At 39.3% G+C, this 22724-nt stretch overlaps 1 protein-coding gene across 8 annotated transcripts in view; it reads right to left on the bottom strand.

Moving 5' to 3' along the window:
• SGIP1 (SH3GL interacting endocytic adaptor 1) overlaps positions 1 to 22724 on the bottom strand; it is a 206753-nt gene that overhangs the window by 76897 nt on the left and 107132 nt on the right. For 7 of the 8 annotated variants that reach the window (XM_024734663.1, XM_024734661.1, XM_024734664.1 and 4 more), the window contains 2 exons: positions 20708 to 20762; positions 19819 to 19994 (listed from right to left, as the gene is read on the bottom strand). In XM_024734663.1, the coding sequence (XP_024590431.1) occupies positions 19819 to 19994; positions 20708 to 20762 (231 nt within the window). Of the gene's footprint in view, positions 1 to 3493; positions 3506 to 19818; positions 19995 to 20707; positions 20763 to 22724 lie in introns of all 8 variants that reach the window. The other variant, XM_024734668.1, reaches the window with a different exon arrangement.

Genomic DNA, 22724 nt, shown 5'->3' with positions numbered 1-22724 from the left:
CCAGAAGACCCAGCTAAAAGCTATGGAAAGGTCAGACCCAGAAAACCTCAAGGTCCACAATTAAAAGTGATCTGAAACCTGCAAAATAAAAGGAATTCCAGAAGTCAAATTGAAGGGCTTTCTATACACTAATTATCACCATTAAGGAGCGTAAAGCAGTTGTAAGTTCTGCTGAACACGGACAGCAAAATTATTATCCGCCAGGAGGGGAGAGTCTTTCCTTTTAAAAGTTTTATTTTACTCTTTCTCCTGTCATTTCCCAGGAACTTTGAGGCCTTTAGCATTCTATCTTTGTTCTACCAATGTATAGAATTTGCTTCAAAGGCGGAAGGAAACATTCAGTATCTGATCTTGATATATTCTGTAAGCTGAACACTCTCCATGTTAAATCACAAACTCAAAAGCTTGCAGGGCAAGGAGCAGGGGCGCTGTGCACGAGGGAATGAGAGTTTCACAAAGCTTTGGTGAAATGGCCACAACTCAGCGGCCCCATGCTTGCAGCACAAAAATATGGGCCTAATGCTGCCAGATCTTCAGAGTTGTCAGAGAAGACGCATATCTTGATTTTTTTTTAACTTCAAAGATTCTGGCTTTTAAATGGCATTAGAATTGTTTTTAACTGCACAACCAAACAAAACATCTATTCAGTTGTTCAGAATCTGCAGGTGGCCAATTTGTCTCTGATTGCAGACATTTGTATCACACATAATAAGCTCTCAGCAAGTTTTTTTTAATCTACTGTTATTATTATTTCACCTGATTACTCAAACAGGGATTTTGCAATTGGTCTATTTGTTTTCTGAACAAATTTCTTGTGTTCCTAATTAAACATTAATTGCTCAATTCCTTGACTTCTCTTGACCTTCTGATGCATTCTGGAGAAGGTACTGAAAAACATTTTATTTTCCCCTCTATTTTTATCTTGATGTTCAACTTAGAGATAAGTCTTAGCTTGTATTTTGAGGCTATTTTCAAAGTGGGTATGATTTGGTCACTAGAATGAAGATCTTCGGTCAGAACATTTTGCATTTCTAAAATTTATATACTTGGCTATATGAATACGCCTTCCTAAAAGAAAATACTTCAGCAAATGTCCTCACAGCACCCACAGTGTCCTTACCCACACCAGCTTTGTTTTGTTATTTTTCTGCACAAAAGAATTAATTTAAATTCAGCTAAGTAGGCTAACTTAGTCTTTGCCAATGCGGGTAAGTGTTTTAAGATATTTATAAAAAGAAGTAACCAAACACAATCTGTCCGGCTTGTCAAAGTCACTAAATAACCAACCTCAGGTTTTGAAGCTTTACAACATCCTCATTTGCTAAAATTCAGTGCTATAGGGAAACAGAGGAAAATACGTGTAAAGCCACAAAGCACCCAACAAATATTATTTTTATACAGTCTAGTCATAGCAAATTCAGTCATTCATGGTAGTGAATTTTCTAGGAAAGAATTAGAATATATGATGATTATGTTTATTATTATGGTCCTAACCAGTTTCTTGTTTGCTTTCAAATGCTTCAGGGTGAAGATAACCTCTCTGGCAAGCACCTATTTGATGTCCCCACCCCTGCCAACTTTTGTGTTTGTCTGTATTTAAATTTGTTCCCATATCTATTACAAGTCAGATGACTGTGAATGCCTGCCAGATCCAATAGGACTTGGTAGAGATGATCTTCCGAAATTCCATTTAGGAAGAGACACAAAGAGCCTATTACTAACCAAGATATCACTAAAAGTTGACTGGTTTGAACAGCAACAACGTGGGCATTGCCAAAGAAAAACGAGGCAGGGGAGCAGGAGAAGGACTCATCCTTAGAGGCACAGCTAACAATGCAAAGGAGTACTTGTAGTTGAAATTGCTGTAAGAACAACAGGAGGAAAACCAATGAGGAACAAAGAGTTTTTAAAGCACCACGGATAAATTTCAGACTACATAGTCCTGTCAATATTTGAAGTGGCCAAATCTGGATAATTCAGAGAAAGATTCAGGGTCAAAGAGAATAAATGAAATGGGCAAAATACTGTTGACTGAAAAAGAAAAGCACAATGCAAGAGTTGTGAGTTAAGTTTTATTTGGGGCAAAGTGAGGACTATAGCCTGGGAGACAGCATTTCTGATAGCTCTGAGAAACTGCTCCAAAGAGGTAGGGGGGCAGGTCAGTATACATGTGATTTTGGTGAAGGGGGAGTACATGCAGTCAGGCACATATTTTTTGCAGAAGGTTGCTGCTAGTCATGAGGAGCAGCCATCACCATGAAGGATTTTAGTGCTTTTCTGTATATGAAGAGATGCAACAGTTGGGCTCATAAAATCTTCTCCTGAAAATATCTAACCATCTGAAGTTCTGCCAGTTTTTCCCAGAGCACAGATTGCCTCATTCCTGATCTCCACCCTGAACTCCTTTCAGGAAGTGTTGAAGGTCAGCAGCTGCAGTGGCTCATAATTTAATCCTCGTAGAGGTAGATGGAAAGTACCAATTTATAGTCGGCAATACAAAGAAAGGTTGCTGAAGCACACCAACGATCTGTATGTCACATAGCATGTGACCCAGAGTTGACTCGCAGTTACACAGAAGTGGGCCATTCAATTTAGTAATAGTAATAGTTACAATCGTACTAATTTTATTTTTGGAAGCAATGTCATTGGGTCCATATTTTGACAAATTGTAATATTTTGATTCTGTCTTTTGTTCTTCCTGTGTCTTCTGTTCTTCCTTCCTCAAAAAATCACATGAAATTGTTACCAGTACATTTCCTGCATGTGGTACGGAGACTGCCAGGCTTGGGTCAATGGGCAGGATGGGAGGTTTAGCAATAATTACAGCATCCACTTAGGTGAGGTCAACAGACAGTCAACTACTTCTCGGTGTGTGTTAACATGGAAACACAATATTTTCATATTTTCCACTGGAGAGGTCACGTGTATCAGCCATGCATTAGCATCCTGGGAACATGTTCCCATAAATTAGGCAGCTGAGACAAGAACAGTGCATTTTTTTTTTTTTTTTAGTAGATCTGTTTCATTGCTGCTCTTAAAAAAAAAAAAAAAAGATGTAGATACATCCTAACAGATCTGTACTGCCACTGAAAAGGATGCTATCATGTTGTACATTCAAAGAAAATTTAACAAAGAAATGTTTGCCTAGCTCATGGTAGATATATGTAGCTTGACTAACCCAAGTGGAAGCTGCAATAAATGAAACTTAATACTAAAATATTTGAACATATGCCTGTGATTGAGGCGGAGGTGAATCTTTACAAAATTACCCTGTGGCCCTTAATAACAGGTTTGGAAAATCACTTAGCAACCAGCTTCCTTTTATCCCCATGGGGCATAATTAGACTGTGTCCTGGTTCACAAAGGTTTGTTTTTAAAATTCAGAATCTTGTTTAGGTGTTAAACACAGTCAGTCATTAGATATGCAGATGATGAAAACGAACAGAATAAACAATGTTTGGCCAAGATGTAGAAAGGATTTGTTGTTTCTTACCGGACTTTTCCTCTAAAAGCGTAGGCATGAGGAGGAAAAATAAAGAGAAAATGAAAGAGGTGAAATGTATATTCAAGAAGATACCACTCAAGGCTCAGAATAACCTTACTTAAAGCAGCTCTCTAAGGCATGGCTTTTATAAATGCTTCCTGTGGATGTCTGATATAGTCATACCCAGGCTGCCAGCTTTATACCACCCCAAAACATGCCACTTGGCCATACTGTTTTGAGCTGTAGGCACTTGAAAACAGCAAAATCAGGAGAGACTTTCTATGAACAACCTTAATCTGCCTAAACATAAATCTTCCAGTTGTCATAAGGGTTTCACCAGCCAGGAAGGACTGACTCAACATAGGAGTGGAGACCAGAAATCAACACCATGCCCAGACAAACTCTGTCACAAACTATCATATTTCCCATCTATGCTTCCAAGGGTCCATTCATCTTCCCTAAATTACTCTCCCTTAAGAAGCCTCCATCCCTCTCCCTTTTCCCTGTTAAGACGGTATTTAATCCTGAATTCTGAAGACACCTCTTCGAGTTACTCAATTTTCCTGAGTGTTTGCCAGGTATACAGGAATAGACATGTTAATAAACTTATGTTCGTTTTCCTCTTGTTAATTCTGTCTTTTTGCTGAAGAGTCCCAGCTGAAAACCTAAGACGGGTTGAGGTAGTTTTGCCTCCTGTCCAAGTTCAAGTGATAGAGGACATAGGTGTGGTCTCCATTTGAGCACATTCTAAGCTCTCTTTTGAATGGTTTACTTTTATCAAATAGATTTGTACTTTCAAAACAGAAAATTATGCTTTGTAATATTGAAAGGAGCGGGAAAATTCCATGAATGCATTGCAGCCAAGCATGAAACTAAAATGTGAGATTTTCCCAAAATTCTAATCCTGTCAGGGAACCTGGTACCTAGTATCTTCTCCCAAGATACTCTGGCTAGAACCATCAGTTCTTCCATCCCATCCTTCATTTGTCCCCACCCCGCATTGGGCAATGACAAATTATTTTCCTGGTGAGTGGTCCCTGGCCCCTGGGAATGATCTTTTCTTTCTTCCACATCTGCCTTAATGAGGGCTTCATTTCTTGCTGACAGTAGTACTCCACCAAGCTCCTCCATATTTCATCTCCTAAATCCATCCTTTGTACCATCCCTAGAATTATTTTCCAAAAATAGTGAAGTCAATGTATTACTCTGCCCTGCAAAAACCACTCTATTATTCAGAAAATAGAATGCAACCTCCATCCTGTAATTTAATGCCTTTGTGATGGGCTTCGTCTTACCTTCACTCCCTCGTCTTCCACTGTTGTCTGTATGAAGCCTACACTTAGCTGCAGACACTCCTTCTCGTCTCCTGAACTTGTAGCACACTCACACTTCCCTGCCTTCTGCTCAAGCTGCTTCTTCAGCCTTGATGCCTTTTCCCTCCCTCTCAATTACCATCTTACTTATTCTTCAGGGCCAGTAACGTTTCCTCTATGAGGGCCTTCCCCAAGGGCCTTTCCAATTAGGATAAATTGTTCCCTGGCATTTATTAGCCTCAGAGAAAACAGAGGTACAAACGGGTAGTATATATTTTTGCAGTTCTTGTTTTGTTCTGTATTATTTAGATGTCTCCATTCGATTATTAGCTCCCAGTAATGGTTATGAATAACCTCTGTCTAGCCCTAAACAGAGTGCAAATCACACAGTAGGCACTCAAAGCATGTCTATGAATTTTATTTTTGTGGTCATTAAAACATTATACAAATGTTTGAAGCATAGTGTCTTTTAAAATATAGAAAGATGGGGGGCTTCCCTGGTGGCGCAGTGGTTGAGAGTCCGCCTGCCGATGCAGGGGACACGGGTTCGTGCCCCTGTCCGGGAAGATCCCACATGCCGCGGAGCGGCTGGGCCCGTGAGCCATGGCCGCTGAGCCTGCGCGTCTGGAGCCTGTGCTCCTCAACGGGAGAGGCCACAACAGTGAGAGGCCTGCGTACCACAAAAAAATAAAAAATAGAAAGATGAATTGCTCTCTGAAATAAGGCTGAATTGTATATAATATATAGCCCAAGGGATATGGCCCCAGTTGTAATGGTTCCTTCACCAGCTCCTATAAATGTGTCACTTAGCTCCTATTTAACTGTTGATCTTTCTGCCCATTAGTGACCTCAGGGGCTGATATGTGTTACCAAGGCTCCAAGGAATTGGCACAGCTTTGCACAAACACTGGTGTAGAGCTATGTGATCAGCTCTCAATGCTCTCCTATAGCAAAAAGAAAACGAGTGTTTCAGCATAACTGAGGCTCAAGATAGGGCCCACATCCTAGGTGCTGCTTTCAGACCCAGACCCTTGCGAAGTAGCACAGAAAAATGAAAATGCTTAACGTCCAGGTCCTCGATTTACAAACAGAAAGAATTTTGGGGTTAAGATCAAATAGCTTCAAAGAAGTTGTCATGGAAGGAGGTGCAAAAGTTTTTATATATTCAAATTAGCTTAACCCCTTATTTTCTGCTTGCTTTTGCACAAGACATACTGTTCCTCAGTTCCATAGGTTGTAAAGTAGGGATGATTGCTATCTTATAGAACAGTTGTGAGGATTAAAAGATATGGATGATAGTGACAGATAAAATTCACTGAGAATTTACTATTATTGTTTTACCTTATGAGGTTGGTGTCATTATTATTTCTAATTTACCAGTGAGGAAAAGGAAGGTCAGTTGCGTTCCAAGGTCACGTGGTTACAAAGGATGAGAGTGGGACTAGATCCCAGCTTGTCTAACTCCAGAAAGCCTGGGCAGGGGTGGGCTCATGGCACAGCCCAATTCCCCGGGCCCTTATCAGCACTGGGATTTAGAAACAACAGAGCTAATAGCTTGCAGATCACAGAGCCTGGAAAATAATCTTGGAGTTTTCCAATGGAAGGAGTTAAATAGGTCATGCCTGTCTATCATAGCAGGTCACAGGGAATGAACTTTTCAGAGAGTGAGCTTGTATTTTTAGGCATGGTATCAGATCTTAGAATTAAACTCTGATTATATAGGTAAATTTCTCAGCCTCTTTCTAGAATTAAGTGCATTTTATTAAATTAGAATCAGAAGAATAAACATGAACACATGAGTGATAAGGGCCCTCCCCTCCTGCCCACTCCAGGCTAGATGATGATTAAACCATCTTTATTCAATATGTTGTTTTAATTGTTAGCAGCTATCAACACCTAGGCTATGGCCGTTTGGCTTAAGGGTTTCTTCAGAATGTTAAACAACCAAAGATAAAACATGACAAGACAATTCTCCTTTGGGGAAAGCAAATATATTTCTTGATTTAAAATGAGCTAATAGCATCAGAGTGATTTTTAATTATGGAAAAGATAATAAAAGAAACAAAAAAGACATGTATACCTCCAGGTACTCGTGTTCACAGAAACAAAGTCAGTGAATTTTTGGATTGAACAACATATATACCTAAAATATAACCACTGTCTCTAAGTGCAGGGATGTTCCTGTCCTATGGCCTGAGATAACATAATTCTCCAATTTGCAAGCCTTGTTGAAAGGTAGTTCATCCTTATGATCGAGGAAGCTTTCCAAGGAGCACACAGACCCCTGCCCTCTGTGGATGGAGTCTCTCTCTGGCTGCATTATCCTAAATCACTTTCTAATGCAAGTAGTCATTCAAGTTAGGGCTTGTTGAAGCCTTCATTCTGCACGAAGGGCTAGAAATCTGCAGCATTTAAAACTGAATTCTGTTGGAGACCCAGACCAAAGCTAACTGAGGTGAATAGAGAAAATATACACCAGAGTTTCAATGATCCTTACATGGAGATTTTGTGCTCTAAATACACCCCTGTCCTCTGAACAAGGAACTGAGCTGCCATGGGAATTTTTGGCATCAAGTTTCATAGAGTGGGATCAAGACACAAAAAGCCAGATCTAATTTAGAAGCTTTTTAAGAGTCCACAATTGTTTAACCTGAAAAATAGGATAGCTATATTTTGAGTCTATATTTTAGCTAATGAGATTTTTTATAGATATAACCACTTCCTACCAGTTATGTATGAATAGTCAGGTATTCACAAGGAGCAAAAGGGTTATTTACTCATTTATTAAACCAGTAACTGATATTTATTGGGTACCTAATAAAGACCAGACACTATTCTTGTACCTTGGTGAACAAAACCGTAGGAACAACAAACAAAAAACTTCAATGAGCTTTTTGGGGGGCAGGGGAGGAAATAGATAATAAATAATAAATATAATAAGTAAGCAAAGTATTTAGTATTTTAGAAGATGATAAATGCAATTTTAAAAAGTAGAAAAAATATAAGGGTTTGGGAATACCAGGGTAGAGAGTTTTGTAGTTTTAAATAAGATGGTCAGGAGAGGCCTCACTGAGAAGGTGACTTGAACAAGCACCGGAAGCTGAGAGGGAGGTGGCAGTGCCAGTACCTAGAGGAAGAGGGCACAGCCAGGGAGCTGGGAGGGGTGGTGTGAGAAGGAAGAGTGGCAGGTGTTAGTCTGGGGTCATGGTGTCCCCACCGTGAGGGTCTTGAAGGCCAATGTGAAGATTGGCTTCGTTCTGCTCCCAATCAGGAGTTCTCAGCATGGACGTTTAGTCACTCTTGGTTGCTGAGAAGAGGCATTGATGAAACAGATGAAACAAGACCAGAAAATGCCTGGATGTGACATATGCTGTTGTTTTTCACTACTCTTTGGGAGCTTCTTTTGATTCCCCATGTACCATGCTAAAAATAAAATAAAATAAAGATGGGCTTCACACAGGCTGGGAGGTAGAAAGAGAGTTTCAACTGGGCAAAACAGAATGAGACCAGTCCATCTTGCCTTCCCTCTGTGTCGGCCACTTCAGGACGAGTAGCTCAGACTGGCACGCACAGCTCTGTACCACAGCTGTGCTGGTGGCTGATTTCAAACAGTAGTTCTTAAGGTCCAGTTAGTGGCTGTCCTTTAGATAATATAAGAGACAGAAGGAAACTTCACCTTCATTCTGTTTAGAAATGAAATTTCCCCCAGTCTTTGAGGAAACATTTTCTGACATAATTAATATGGGTGATTCGTACTCTAAGATTTTTTTTTCTAAAACAATGAAAAAGTACATTCATTGCTGTAGATTATTTCTGACACTAAAAAAAAAAAAAAATTCTCCTTTAAAGAACAAAGGGATAGATCCTTTTTTCTTATACTGTTATACTTACTTTTATACTATTATTCATACATTTATAGAAACTCTTTAGTATAAAAATAAATATAACAGTGTAAAAAGATAATAAAGTATCTACCCTTTATTCTCAAGGTCATGGACCACTAAGTGACAAATCTGAGATGAGAAAACAGACATCTCATTAGGATGTATGGGATTAGGGAAAGAGAATTATGACAAAAAACTGGTAGCCTCAGAAAAGGACACATTAATAAACTTTAGAAAAGAACCTACAGATAACCCCTATAAGAGAAGAACAGTTATTGTTCATACTGATCATCCATCTGATAACGAAGAAAAACTTGGTTGAATTGAAGGGGAAAAGATAAAAAATTTTCTCTCTTTATAAAATAATGCGAGGGATATAAGTTGTCTTATATCCCAGGGAAACACCAAGTTCCGTACACGTCCCACAGTGAAGAGCATCCTTCTGTTCAATCAACCAACAAATTTTGTTTTGTTTTTGGCTGCACCGCGTGGCTTGTGAGATCTTAGCTCCCCAACCAGGGACTGAACCGGGGCCCTGGCAGTGAAAGCACCTACTGGACTGCCAAGGAATTCCCAGCCAACAGGTATTTTCTAAGTACCTATTACGTGCCATTCAATGTCCTAGACTCTAGAGGAAAGGCCCCATTAAGGCAGGAGTAAGAACCTATAACTTCTGGGTGCAGGATGAGTTGTCATTAACCCAACACTTGCTGAATTGTTCACAAGTTATGTTTCTGTTACAAACTTATTTTCCAAAATGATTGCTTCTTTACAGGGCCCATTCTATCCCGAATACACCATTAGCTAATAAAAATGGTTTTAAATTCAACTCTACACTGGTAGGACTAACACAACCAAGGCAGAAGACCTTAAAGATAGAAAAATTAACCTTTTTGATTACAATTAGCATTGTAATTAAAAGACTAAAAGCATATAATTCAAGAATTTGCTACTTCTGGTTGAGGACATCCTAACGTTTTTATGTGTGTCAATATTGTAAGTCTATTGTTTCATTCAATTAGATTTTAAGTTGGTAACAGAAATTGAGGGTTAAGGTCTCTGACCCTGGTGTTCACGTTTCTGGAACCCCCAATCAGATTAGGTTGTCTGAGATAGAAGAACACAATGAAAGAATCTGCAGTTATGCAAGGAAACTCTAACTCTTACATCTCACAAAGAGAAGCAAAATACCAGGTACTCAGAGAGTACAACCAGTATTAGTTGGAGAAATAATAACAGAGGCAATCCAGATTGAATTAATATTCTGCTCATTTTCAAGGAGATCAGAACATATAACAGTTCAGGGATTTCTTCTCACCATCGTAGGCTGGGCATAAGGGTTTGGAAAAATGATATTTTAATTTTAAATGTCAGGGAATGGGAGCAACAGAGAATTCCCTAAGAAAAAATAGTAATGAAGGAAAGAACATACACATATCAGATATGAAACAAATTCTTCTGCGAGTAAGTCACACGGCTTACTATAATGCAGGAAAGAGAAGAATATATTTTGAAAAAGGAAGATCCCACCCATCTCCCCATCTATCCTTCTCTATAAGGCCTGGAAAAAAAGAGATACATCTCATGTGCCAACTCCAGAAGATTTTGGTCAGGCTGCTTGCAGCTCTGTCTAGAGGGGGCTTCTCAGACTACATCTGGGATGTGGGATCTAGTCGCAATGTCTGCTGAGGGTTTGGAAGGGGAGTGGCAGTTTATATGCTTCATGCTTGACATCCCTGATCTAATCCCAACCCAAATCATGTTTGATGCGTTGAACCCAAGCTGAGCCTCTCCCCTCCAACTCGTTGTACTGGAGGTCTGGGCTGAGCGCTTAGCATCAGAATGCATGCAATCTTTACCTTCCCCTTGCACCGTGCTGAGTTTCTACCAAGAGTGAATGCCAGTGTGTAGGAGACTGGAGCTCTCTTCCCCCACCGATGACTCTTTGTTTTTACTGAACTCAATGGGGTGCTGAACCTTTTGCCCAAGTGAGGACAGGAGAGGGAGTGGCGTTACCAAGCAGCAGCAAATTCAGGGATTTTGCTCGCTGGCAGGCTAATTTGAGGGTGGGGGGTCACCTGGAATAGGCAAACAGCACCAGACTGTCCTCAATTAAAAGCTATCTCCTCCTCCCCAGATTTTTTGATTAAATAACTCCATTATGGATGGCAAATCTCCAGGAACAAGATTAAACTAATTGCCCCTTCATAACTCCATGTCAAATTCTTTAATTCCTTGTATCACTGAATTTTGCAGGGGAGAGAGAGGAGGCAGTAGCACACATGCCAGGCTAGGTCAACTCCTACTCTCTCATCATTTCTATCAACCCTCTTCTGCTTGACTTTGCTCAAGTCCTCCCTCGCTATTTTTATTCTCTTTCTTCCTCCCACAAGTCTCTGAACTTAAGGAAGAGAGAAATGGAGCTGAAGAGGGAACCGATACTTACAGAGCCCATTCCTAGGTGATAGGCACCCAAGTGGGCATTTTGCAACATTACCTCATGTCATCTTTACATCAGTCCTGAGAAGGTAGGCATTACTGTTCCCATTTTACAGACTTGGGAACTGAAATGCTGAGTTAAGGAGCTTGCCCATGGACACAGAGATAATAAGATACGGATTCAAAAGCCTGTGTTCTCTCTACTTAACCAATGGGCTTCAAGGAAGTGCTCTTTTTCTTGGTCCCCTTGCTATATCATCAACCTGTCCCTAAAACAGAGCACTTCCCGTAGAGATTCTTGGGCCAGAATATGCACAGCAGAGTATTAAAGTTGAGAGGAATTTAAAAATAATTGAATCACAGACCCTGATTCAATGTAGATGAGAAAATATACTGTGGTGGTTTTTATTTATTTATTTTTTTTTAATGTACTGTGTTTTTAACTTGGCAGAAAGGAGGCAGATGCTGGAGTTCAAGTCCTGGCCCTCAAAACTTCAGCTGCCTCTTGATCTTTCGGAGTTGATGTCTTCCGTAAAATAAGCTGAGCGCCACCTCCCTGCCTACTTAACAGTGTAGCTTGCTCATTACATCTTTCTGATCATGACAGCTTTTGCAAAACATGAACCATTATTATAATGAACCATCCATCTAAAAAATGCTTGCTGATTGATTGATTAGGGGAACTGAAATATATGAGTCATATAAAAACAAGGTGTCTTTCTTTAACATTTAAAACAAAGGTGACACAGCTGCAATTACGCCTGACTGACCTATCAGCTCAACCTTGCTCTCTTGTCACGTGGAACACAGGAGAGAGTGTATGTAGAGTGACATGCGCTCTTTAGGCACAATTATAGTGATAGCCTTCAAAGGGTTTGTGAGTAATCAGAAATTATTTGTAAAATGTTTTGTATGAGTTATTGAAATTTTAATTTTTTCCTCTGGAAAGAGAAACAGTAGCTTTCTTCAAAAGTAGTATAATATAGTGGGTAAAAATTTTGAATTGGAAACCAGAACTTCTGAGTTTAAATCTCAGCAACTTCACTTACTAGCTGTGACATCTTGGGTGAGTTAATTAATTCTTCTATGCCTCAGTTTTCTCATCTGTAAAATGAGGGTAATAATAGTACCTATCTCATAGGGTGGTTGTGTGGATAAATGAATTAACATATGTGAAGCAACTGAAACACAATCAGTGAGCAAATTTTCATAGCTGCCAGCCAGCAACACCATCGCCATCGTAAGTTCTCTAAGTGGTCTCTCACCTTAAGGATGTTTATGAGTAGTCACCATGAGACACACTCCATTGTTCTGATTAAAAATAGCTATCATTTACTAAGCAACTCCTTTGGGCCTTACGTAAATATAATTACAAAGGACTAACTACTTTACATGCACTACTTCCTTCATTTTTAAAAGGATCCTATGAGGTGAATAGTATTATTAAAATGATTTTACACCTGATTAAGCCTTGACTGGGGCTTAAAGGTTTAAGTAACTTACCCAGGATCATGTGGATAATGAGTGCAGAGCCAGAATGCAAACTTGGTTCTGACTTATCCCAGAGCAAAAATTTGTAATCAGTATAGAACTCAATGCTTCTAGTTAAGGACAACTTCTCAAGGTAAGTCAGCAGTGATCCTCGACTCACCAAAGAACAAAAGTAAAGGAATCAATGGCAGCTCATGACACAAGGAAAAGATGATATTGCACCAAGAATTAAAATATAGCATCTGTCTTTTCAATTCCAGGAAAGCTATGAGAGCCACAAGATTCAAAGTACCTAGTGAGCAAAGCACGTCGCTGAAGATGTGTCCCTGTGGGTTCAGGAAGAAACGGAGATGTCTACCTCTGAGATCCTGAGAGGGGTGAGGAAGTCAGGAGACTGTGAAATGGAGGCCAGAGGGGAAGCTGACCACATAGGCCCACATATTCAATCAGGACTGAGTGAAGACAGGACCACAAGGGGAAGTTCAACCTCTATGTACTGCTTGTGACATCAGCTATACATTGTTTTCTGATAAGCTTGTAGTTAGTTAGCACGAAGGTTGGACCAAGTGTGTCCAATATTTCTGATGCTAGCTCTCAGTGCCTGCTACATAGAAGGTGCTTACCAAATATTCGGTGAATTGATTCGAAGAGGGCTGGAAAATTATGTCATTTCTCCATGAAATAAATTTGGTGGGGATGCACAATGTAGGATCCCATTGGGAATGCTAGCCTTCAGTACGGTCTCCCGAAGAAGCACCACACTTATTCAAGGGATTTTGTTAAAACAAAATTAGGGATGCTAAAACAGGAATGCTTCTGGAATGAGCTTCAAAACCAATCCACAGGCATCACAAAATAAGTTATTTTATTAACACATTTTCCCAGTTTGATACTCAGAGTAATTACTGGTCTTGGCTCTAAATGACTTTTGGTCATTTGGGTTTCCTGATTTATCACCATTAATGATATTCTTAAAAATATGCCCCAGGCTCTGCAGACAATTCTAATAACAACAATCAAATAATCCCTAAATGTAGCATCTGAGTGCTTTCTATATTAACTCATGCCACCCTTACAATAGCCCTGTGAAGTAGGTATGGGAGTTATCTTCACCTACTAATGAAGAAACCATGACTCAGGTTTTGTCACTTGCGCAAAGCAACCCCAGGTAAGAGGCAGAGCCCAGTTATTTGAGTAATTGTGAGATCATTGGAATAAGGGTCTATTTGTATCTCCCTCAAATTACCTTAAAGGGAATTAATGGTATTCCATTGTGTATTGAATTTTCATTTTGTTGTTTTTATAAGGGCATATTTCCTTATAGTCCAATCTTGCACCCGTTAATTTATTTAGCCCCTTTGAGAAATTTTTACTTTTTAAGGACAAAACCACTCGTGGAAGATATAATAGAGGTTTGCTTCTACCCTGAATGTAAGGAGTGTGGTATCAAGGGAAGCAGATAGCAGAACTCTTTATCTCATATCTCTGCTTCCATCTTCTCCTTTAAAGGAAAGATCTTTACATTTTATTAGCAGAAAGAGATGGACTACCGTGTAAGGTAGGTGTTCATTTATGCCCATTTTAGACATGAAGAAACTGAGACTCAAACAGGTCTAAGAAACTTGCCTAAGTTTGCAAGAGGTTGAATTCAGGTCTAACAGATTCTAATATCTTTCCTATAAAATAAGCTGGCACTGTATGCTAGGTCCTTCAGGGGTTAAGTACAAAGTTTCTATTTGTGTTTAAAGAAATATCAATCACAAATGTCCAGTATGGAAAAATTTGATTTAAAAGTAGTTCCTCTAAAAGGTGGAGATTTGGTTCAAAATTAAAGTCTAAGATAGGCAAGAGACTGCCCAAACCTCTTTAACTGAATTCAAGACTTGAGATACAGATACATTATAATCCAGGATATGAAAAGACAAAATGCTTTTAGGGCAGGGGACTTGAAATGGGGGAGCAAAGCCATGACTCTCAATAAAGGGTCAAGAGTTAGATTAAAAAATTATGTATATACAGATATAGATAAATATATACATACATACATACATACATACATATTAGTGTGATGGTTAATTTTATGTGTCAACTTGATTGGCTATCAGGTACCCAGATTAAACATTATTTCTGAGTGTGTTGTGAGGGTGTTTCCACATAAGATTAGCATTTGAATTGGTGACCCTCCCCTATGTGCGTCAGCATTATCTAATCTATTGAGGGTCTGAATAGAAAAGAGGTGGACAAAGGAGGAATTCACCCCCCTTTCCTGCCTCATTGTTTGTGTTGGGACACACCTTGTCATCTTCTGCCCTCAGACTGGAATTTGCACCATCAAGTCTTCTGGTTCTCAGGGTTGAGGCTCAGATTGAATTATTTCACCAGCTTTCCTGGGTCTCCAGTTTGTGGACAGCATGTTGTGGGACTTTTCAGCCTCCATAATCACGTGAAGCCAATTTCTTATAATAAATCTATCATCATCATCTCTCTCTCATCTATCTATACACATATATACATATATCCTGTTAGTTCTGTTTCTCTGGAGAACCCTGAACAATACAACCAGTAATAAAGAAACAAACAACTGCAAAGCACAGCACTTAACAAGGTACTGTTACTAGGATATTCTGTGTGCTTTCTTCATTCACTCATTTATTGAATAACTATCTATATGCCCAACGTGTGCCATGTACTGTGTTAAGCACAGGGAACAAAAAGTCAAAGAAGATTTGATCCTTCCAGAGACCAACCATAATCTACAGAAAAATTCCATAACGACCATTATTACCCTCACTTTACAGAAAAGGAAACAGAAGCTCAGAAGAATTATAGGACTTATCTAAGGTTACATAGGTAGAACATGGCAGACCTGGGTATTATTATACGGTTACCTCCTATTGACCCAAGATTCTAGAAGAAATTATTTATACAAATGGCCAGAAAGCACTTGGAAAAGAATGTGTTAACAAGAGGTGCCAAAATATGCCGTGTAGATTTGTCTTCAGAAGGGTTTCTCCCACAGCTGTTAGGAGTGCTATTGGCAGACAGCCTTCAACTGTCAACACTTCAGGATCTGACTCAGCTGCAAAGAGACACCTTGGCGAAGGTCATGCCCCTTTCTTAGCCTGCCCATATTGGAGCACTAGCTGTATAAAGGTTATCGATCTCAGCTAAACCCAGGACAACCCGGAAGGGTCATTCTAGCTCACAAGTTCCCCATGTGATTAGCTTAGGCTGTTGTTGGATGTGCAAAACGGCTTAACTTCTCCCTCTGCCCACCCTACCCCACAGGTATTGAGCCCAACATCCTGCACGCTAAACTCGGAATTGGAGTCAGCGTGCTGCACGGAAAACCTGTTGAGAAAAGGAGGGACTCTGTTCTTTTTTCATCCTCCAAAGAGCACAACTATAACATGAACAAAAGTTACACAGAGACAGCATTTGGGTTTAATAAATTTCTTTCAACAATGAAACAGCCTTCCTCAAAAAGCAGTGAACTTTGTAAGACAGAAGGAGCGCTATTCCTGTTGGAGGCATCTCTATCAACCAAATAAGTTGGTATTTTACTTAAATTTGTTTCTTTTCATCCTTCTGCTGGCTAACACATAGCATAACATAACTGGTATTTAGAAATTAGTGATTAGAATTCTCTAAAAGGAAACTTCCTAGTTTCAATAGGTTCTGGGAATAATTTTAAGATAGATGGGGAGGAAATCCCATTTTCCAATAACTCCCCAAATTTATCTGAGATTATTTAAGATATAGTGGCACAGAAACTGTGTCAATATCTACCAATATCCATTCACTCCTTTATCTTTTAGTAACAGAACCCTGAATTTTAGCTGGTTATATGTGTATCCAGCCAAAAATTACATTTCCCAGACTCCCTTCCAGCTAATATGGCCATATGACTAAATTATGGCCAGTGGGATCTTGGGGGCAGTGATGGGTACAACTTCTGAATTCAACACTCAAAAGAAACCACTTGCCTTTTATTTTCCCTTTCTTCCATCCCAAGGCTGGAACATGGAGGTGTTTTGTGATGGTAAGGCACCAGCATCCTTGAAAAGGTAGAGCAATAATACAGAAAGTTCCTGGGTTCTTGAATAACCCCTGGAGCAAGACTCTATTACCCATCTGGACTGCCTACCAGCTTTGACTCTTTTGTGGGATAGAAATAAATCATCCATTTTTTAAAAGCCGTGACTATTTTGGTTTCTGTTAAAGCAGCTCTACCAATATTCTAACTCATACAGATCCCAAATCAACAACTAAAACCTGGGTGATTTTCCTTCTTTACCATATCAGCATGATATCTTACTAGGAGACCACAACACGATAAGAATAGAAATTAACATTTGCCTGTGAGTTGACTTTTGCATCCTCCTGTCTTCTTTTTTGGTGCTTGGCCTTGTCCTGGTCCATACTATACTTGATTTCTATATAAAAATCAAGGGCCCAGGTGAGAGCTGAACTGGAATTATGTTCATTTGTCTGTAGAGTAGGATTTTTGCCAGTAGCTAAAACCCTGATTTTCTATGTTGCTGAAGCTTTGTTTTGGGGAGGAGTAATTTTCAGATAGGTTTGTTTATACTGTATATACACATAGATATATATGACACATTCATCCATCCATTCATTCATTTCATTCATTTATCGAGTCATTTGACCATGATGTATATACAGGAAACCTATCCAAATAAAATGAAAATCAATTCATGATAAGAGATATCAAATGGGTTACAATTCATTAATACATATTCACAGATAGATGAAAAGAACAAGTGAAACACAACTTTATCTTAAAATTCTTCAAAAGAAATAGAAATCAGAAATTCAACATAAGACATTGTTATGAATAGCTTACCATTTGGAATTTTCTTTATTTCTAGTAGTGTAACAATTGATGCTTTTGTAGCGTAAGAACCATAGCCTAAATGAAATATTCTGATATATCATTAACTGGTATAGGTCCTATTTCTCTTTTTGTACCTGAATTAAGTGTAGCTGTGTGAACGTCTGATTGCTTGGCTGGAAACATCTAAAGCTGTGCAAAGCATTCCTCATTTTTATCATGGCACTAACTAGATTTCAGAAGGTTATTTCTATTTATCCAGTTCTGGAGATTAAGTTCTACCTATGTCATTGGTGAAATACACCTATATTTGGTTATGGGTTATCTAGAAGAGGGCATGGATTCTAAAGCCAAGAATATGTTTCCAGTCCAATCGCTCTTTACACTTATGTTTATCCAGAAACGTGCCTACCTTTCCCTAAAGCAACAATCACAGCTCATTTTCTTACAGTAAATGTCAAAAATCACAACTCTTTGGGAATCATAGTAATGAGAGAGCCAGGTTCTCACAGTAGAGGGAACCAGCTGGGAGTGTGGAGGCAGTAGTGGGGGTGGGGATCCCTTGGTTTGTGGGGCTGCAGGGCTACAGGAATTGCCTAACCCTGGGATTACTTCTCTGGGTGTCTCCATCTAGTTTTAACATTGTTTCCCTAACATCTTTTTGTCAGTCTCAGCCACGTCATGTCAATATACCACTTTAAAAACTGGTGTTGGGAAGAGCTCAGAGTGACAACCACTCTCCTTGCTGTACCCTTATTATCTGGTAGGAGGAATGACTTGGGCAGGCATATTCGTTTTGATAGAAGGGACTTCCCCTTTCCAAGAGTCAACTAGCTTTCAGCAAATATATCCCACACATGTCTGGGATCGTTCTAATAAGTTTTCTTTCACAGAAATTTGTTCACTGAACCCCATGAACTTGCCTTCTTACACTTACCCTGGTAGCTTTCAAATGACCACTAGGTTTATTACACTCTACAGAGAAGTGGATATAAACTGGTTTCAGGCATTGAAATAAACTTTTACAATTGATAAAAAATGATTTAGTAAGTAAAAAATGATTTGAAAGATGTTAACTGAAAAGTGAAAGTGTGTACAGTTAAAATGCCCCTATTACTAGAAATCACCTGTATTGTAGACCAACATGTGAATTTAAAATCTGTACCCTCCATGGCAGAAGGGAAAGAAAACTAATACATGTTATGCCTCCCTTTTCAAGAAAACATCGTAAGATGGCAAGTGAGTATGATTAAAAATTACCTGAAATATCATTTGCTGTGGTTGACTACTATTAGCAATCATGTTAGTTGACCCTAACCGTAGAGGTAAAGGCCATTATAAGCACTAAGCACTAAAGAAGGCATCTTTATAGACTTTATTCATCCCAGGCAGGCAAACATTTATTCCCAAAGGATGGGTGATTACAACTCCTTCAGAAAGGTTAGTCGAGATATTCCAGAAGCATCTCAAAAATGGTTCAGCGTTTATTAATTACCTTGTTCATGGGAAATGCTGCAGGGAGAGCACATTTCTCTAAAGAAGATGCCAAGAAGCCAAGAACTATTAGCTCCTAGTATGAGAGCCTTCATCTGCTCTTCACAGCTATTTTTAGAAAACAATTGCAGCATTTATCAAGTACTACAGAGAAAACACTGTAAATGTTGGAACTCAGAATGCAGCAATTAGAGAAATTTAGTAGATGAGAATTGGAGAAGGAAGTACAACTTGTAGAAAAGTACAAATTTGATTAATATAAATAAGGCATACCTGTATCTGAGGTGCCTAAATGATGAGATTATTTAAAACAATTTGATAATAAAATATAATGAAGCTTATGAATTTTAATATCTTTTTAGACTATGATCTATGATGTTAGATTAATATTTCTTTTTGAAGCATTAGCAATGAAAAGGGTTTTCATTTTCCTAAAAAAAAGCAATTTTCTTGGTTTTCTTTCCATGAGTTTTTATGTTTTATATCATAAGAGATGACATTAAGATGTGTTTTTAAAAATCACTATTAGTAAATTTGTATACTTCATATTTTTAATTGTTTCAGGAGTAAGTCTGGATAATCTTTATGTTATTCTTTCCTTCTTTGAAAAATGATTGTGGGAAAACATCAAAAAGAAATGTGATCTCGTGCATTTTTACCATTTTGAAAAGCACAGAAACTGCAATATAGAATGAGCATAACTTTCCATGGCTAGAACGAGCTGCTTCAGGTTTATAGACTTCATAAAATGGTGACCATATGCAGCCTTCAGTTTAAGAAGTTTCTGATCTACTTAACGTGTATGGGCAGAGCACAGCTCTCTGTCCAACCTCACCAAAGCTTGAAATAAAATCCACTCACCACTGGTGATGGGGAAAGTGCAATGTTGCCTATTGATGCCTTCAGTTCATCTACAGTTGCAGCGTTCTTAAGAATGTCTTTAGCTTGCAATGGCTTAATCTTGATATTAAACTTCTTGTGTGATTCTTCTTCCTCTTCCGATTCGCTTGAAGAATAAAAGTGCTTTCCTTTGGTAGGTAGAACACAGTTAAAGATACGTAACTCTTTTTTTCTACTGGGAGGCAATGATGAGTATAAGACATGAGTGACTGCACATAGAGGCAGCAGAAGTATCCTTAGATGGTAGAAAATCAAAGCAAAACAAACAAAAATCAAAGGGTAAAGAAGGAAAGAGTTAGAATTTATTCACCTTTCCTTGGAGCAGGATTAAGGATGGTGAATTTCAAGGAGCAATGGTTACAAAGTTGGCCATTTGTGTCTCACTCAGCACACACAGTGACAGGCGTGACAGGCCCACGGGAACTTCTTCTTACTGTGGAGACAGGAAGGCTTCTCTACTGATGATTTGTGATGATTTTTAACTGCTTCAGAGTGTGACCTGCTCTTACCAGAGATGGTTTGCAGGCAAAGCACAAGTCAGAGCTATTTTCCAGCCACCATTAGTGACGTTGTCATATCAGATTTCAGCAGACAACCCACTACCCGCAATTTGTACAACTGTTTTTCAGCACAACTTTTCTCTTTCTCCTCTCTCTCTCTTTTCTATGAATAGAGCAAGGCAAAATGCCTGCTTGTTAGTGATCAGGCTGTTCTCTGTGCTGTTTATTCATCTCTAATACAAGGGACAACAGGACTTGAAAAGCTTGGGTTTCGGCACCTTTTCAATACAAAATTTATCACCCTACTGAGAGCAAATGAAAATGAAAATGAAAATATAAAGAAAGGATATAGCCGGGTTCCTCAGGTCTGATGCTGTAGCCTTCCTCATCCAGCTCAGGCGAGTTCTATAAAATACAAGTGCACATCAAGCAATTATTATCCTGACAATGATAAAGGAATTATTCATTTTCCTTCAAGGGTCTTCCAGTTAAGGGTATAGACTTGTCTCTTGTTTTGGAGGTGAGTGCTGGGCCCTATATGTTTAGATATTTACTCACGGATATTTGGAGAGTCTTCCTATTGGGAAAATAAACTAGTAATCAACTGTCAATGAAAGAAAACATTCAAACAGAATTTATCATGCATTTCCTGTAAGCCAAAGACTATGCTGAGCAACATGGCAGGGATACAAAATGCAAATTATCTTTCGACTGTATTCTGGTAAGCAAAAGCTCAAAAAAATGCGAAACACAAAACATCAGTGATAGGAGTTTGAAAGGAGAGGAAATTTGTGAGGTTTGGAAGAATTAGGGAGTCTGTGTGTGCCTTTCGGGCCAGATGGAGCGGAGAGGGGAGTCAGTGGTGAGGAAGAGCCTGTACCGAGACACCAAGGCAGGAATGGACAGTATGATTCCTGTAGGGAAAGGGAGAGGCGATGGTGACAATGACAGGACTGGAAAGGAAGCTGTATTGTGGAAGACCATGGAAAAGAAGACCATGGCTGGGGGCTGGGGAGCAACATGCTGGGGGAAGAGTCTGGACTTGATATGGCTACTGCAGCTTCTCAAGTAAGGTAGGACATGCTGAAAGCAGAATCTTAAGGTGTTGGAAATATGCTTCAGGATATATTGGGGACAGAAGAAACTGGAGAAAGGAAAACTAATTTAAGATGCTTGCATCAATTCAGGTGAGATGTGCTAAGTAAATGACCAAGTTGTTCGTGGTGGGAAGGGAAGAATCAAGGACATTTGGAAGGACAATTTGTTAGTTCTTAGTAACAGACTGGTCATAGGAGAAAAAGAAGATGGAAGGTTCAAGAAGACTCCAAGATTGCTATCCTCAAATTCTGGGAGTACTCCTGGCTGAACTCATTCTAACAGAAGGCAAGTAACATTTTTAGGAAAAAGACAGGAAAGATAAAAGATAGTTTGCATGACTGGGATTAGAGTTATATTTTAGTTCCTATTATATGATAAGTACTGTGACCCACGCTTTATTTTACTGACCCTTCATAACAGTCATATGCAGAAAGAATTATCCCATTCACCAAGGAGGAAACTAAGAGGAATTAGACGCCATTTCTCAAGGAAACACACCCAGCAAATGGTAGACCTGGGCCTTGATCCCAGGTATTTTGAGGCTCAACTCTATGCCTGAGAGAGGAAAAGGGTACAGAGTTCAAGGGCAGCCTCTTGAAGTTGAGGTCATAGGCCTGGAAGTAAAGAAGACAGAGCTGGAGAGAGAGATTTTGGAGTCACTGAAGCAAAAGACATACCATGACCATGGAGAGAGAAGAGGGCCTGAACGCCATGGAAAAGCTGCCATTTATTGGGCATTTATTGTCTCCCTCTGTCCTTTCAGTACTCAAAGCTACTTTTAAAATGCAAGTGTATTAAGGTTACTTTCCTGCTAAAAACCTGTCCCTGGCTTCTCACTGCACTTAGAATAATAGTCAGCACCACTGTGCAGCCCACAAGGCCCTGCCTCATTCTCACAAGGCCTTCTTCCCACTATTAACGTTTATGATTTGATTGCTCCAAGCTCTTTCCCACTTCAGGGTCCTCATAAATGTCCTTCTCTCTGCCTGGAAGTCTCCTCCCTCAAATGTGCAGTCAGTTAAACCCTACTTAAACTTTAGGGCTTTGCCTGAAGGCCACATCCTTCCCTAGGCCTTCCCTGCCAAAAACACGATGATATAATCTATTAAGAATAAAACCTTTATTATTACTTAGAGAAAGTGGAGTCTAGTGTATAATTACAAACACAATTCCTGTGACCCGAGTATTTTTTAGGACCAAGCAAATTCGAGGGAAATTCTGCTTCATTTAAACACTTACGTGTTGACAGGACAGCACTAGGGTTTAGAG

The sequence above is a fragment of the Neophocaena asiaeorientalis genome, unplaced genomic scaffold (genome assembly GCF_003031525.2).
Source record: "Neophocaena asiaeorientalis asiaeorientalis breed wild unplaced genomic scaffold, Neophocaena_asiaeorientalis_V1.1 scaffold15, whole genome shotgun sequence".
Taxonomy (NCBI): domain Eukaryota; kingdom Metazoa; phylum Chordata; class Mammalia; order Artiodactyla; family Phocoenidae; genus Neophocaena; species Neophocaena asiaeorientalis.
Note: the sequence above shows the minus strand (reverse complement) of the source record. Positions and strands in the feature narration are given on the sequence as shown.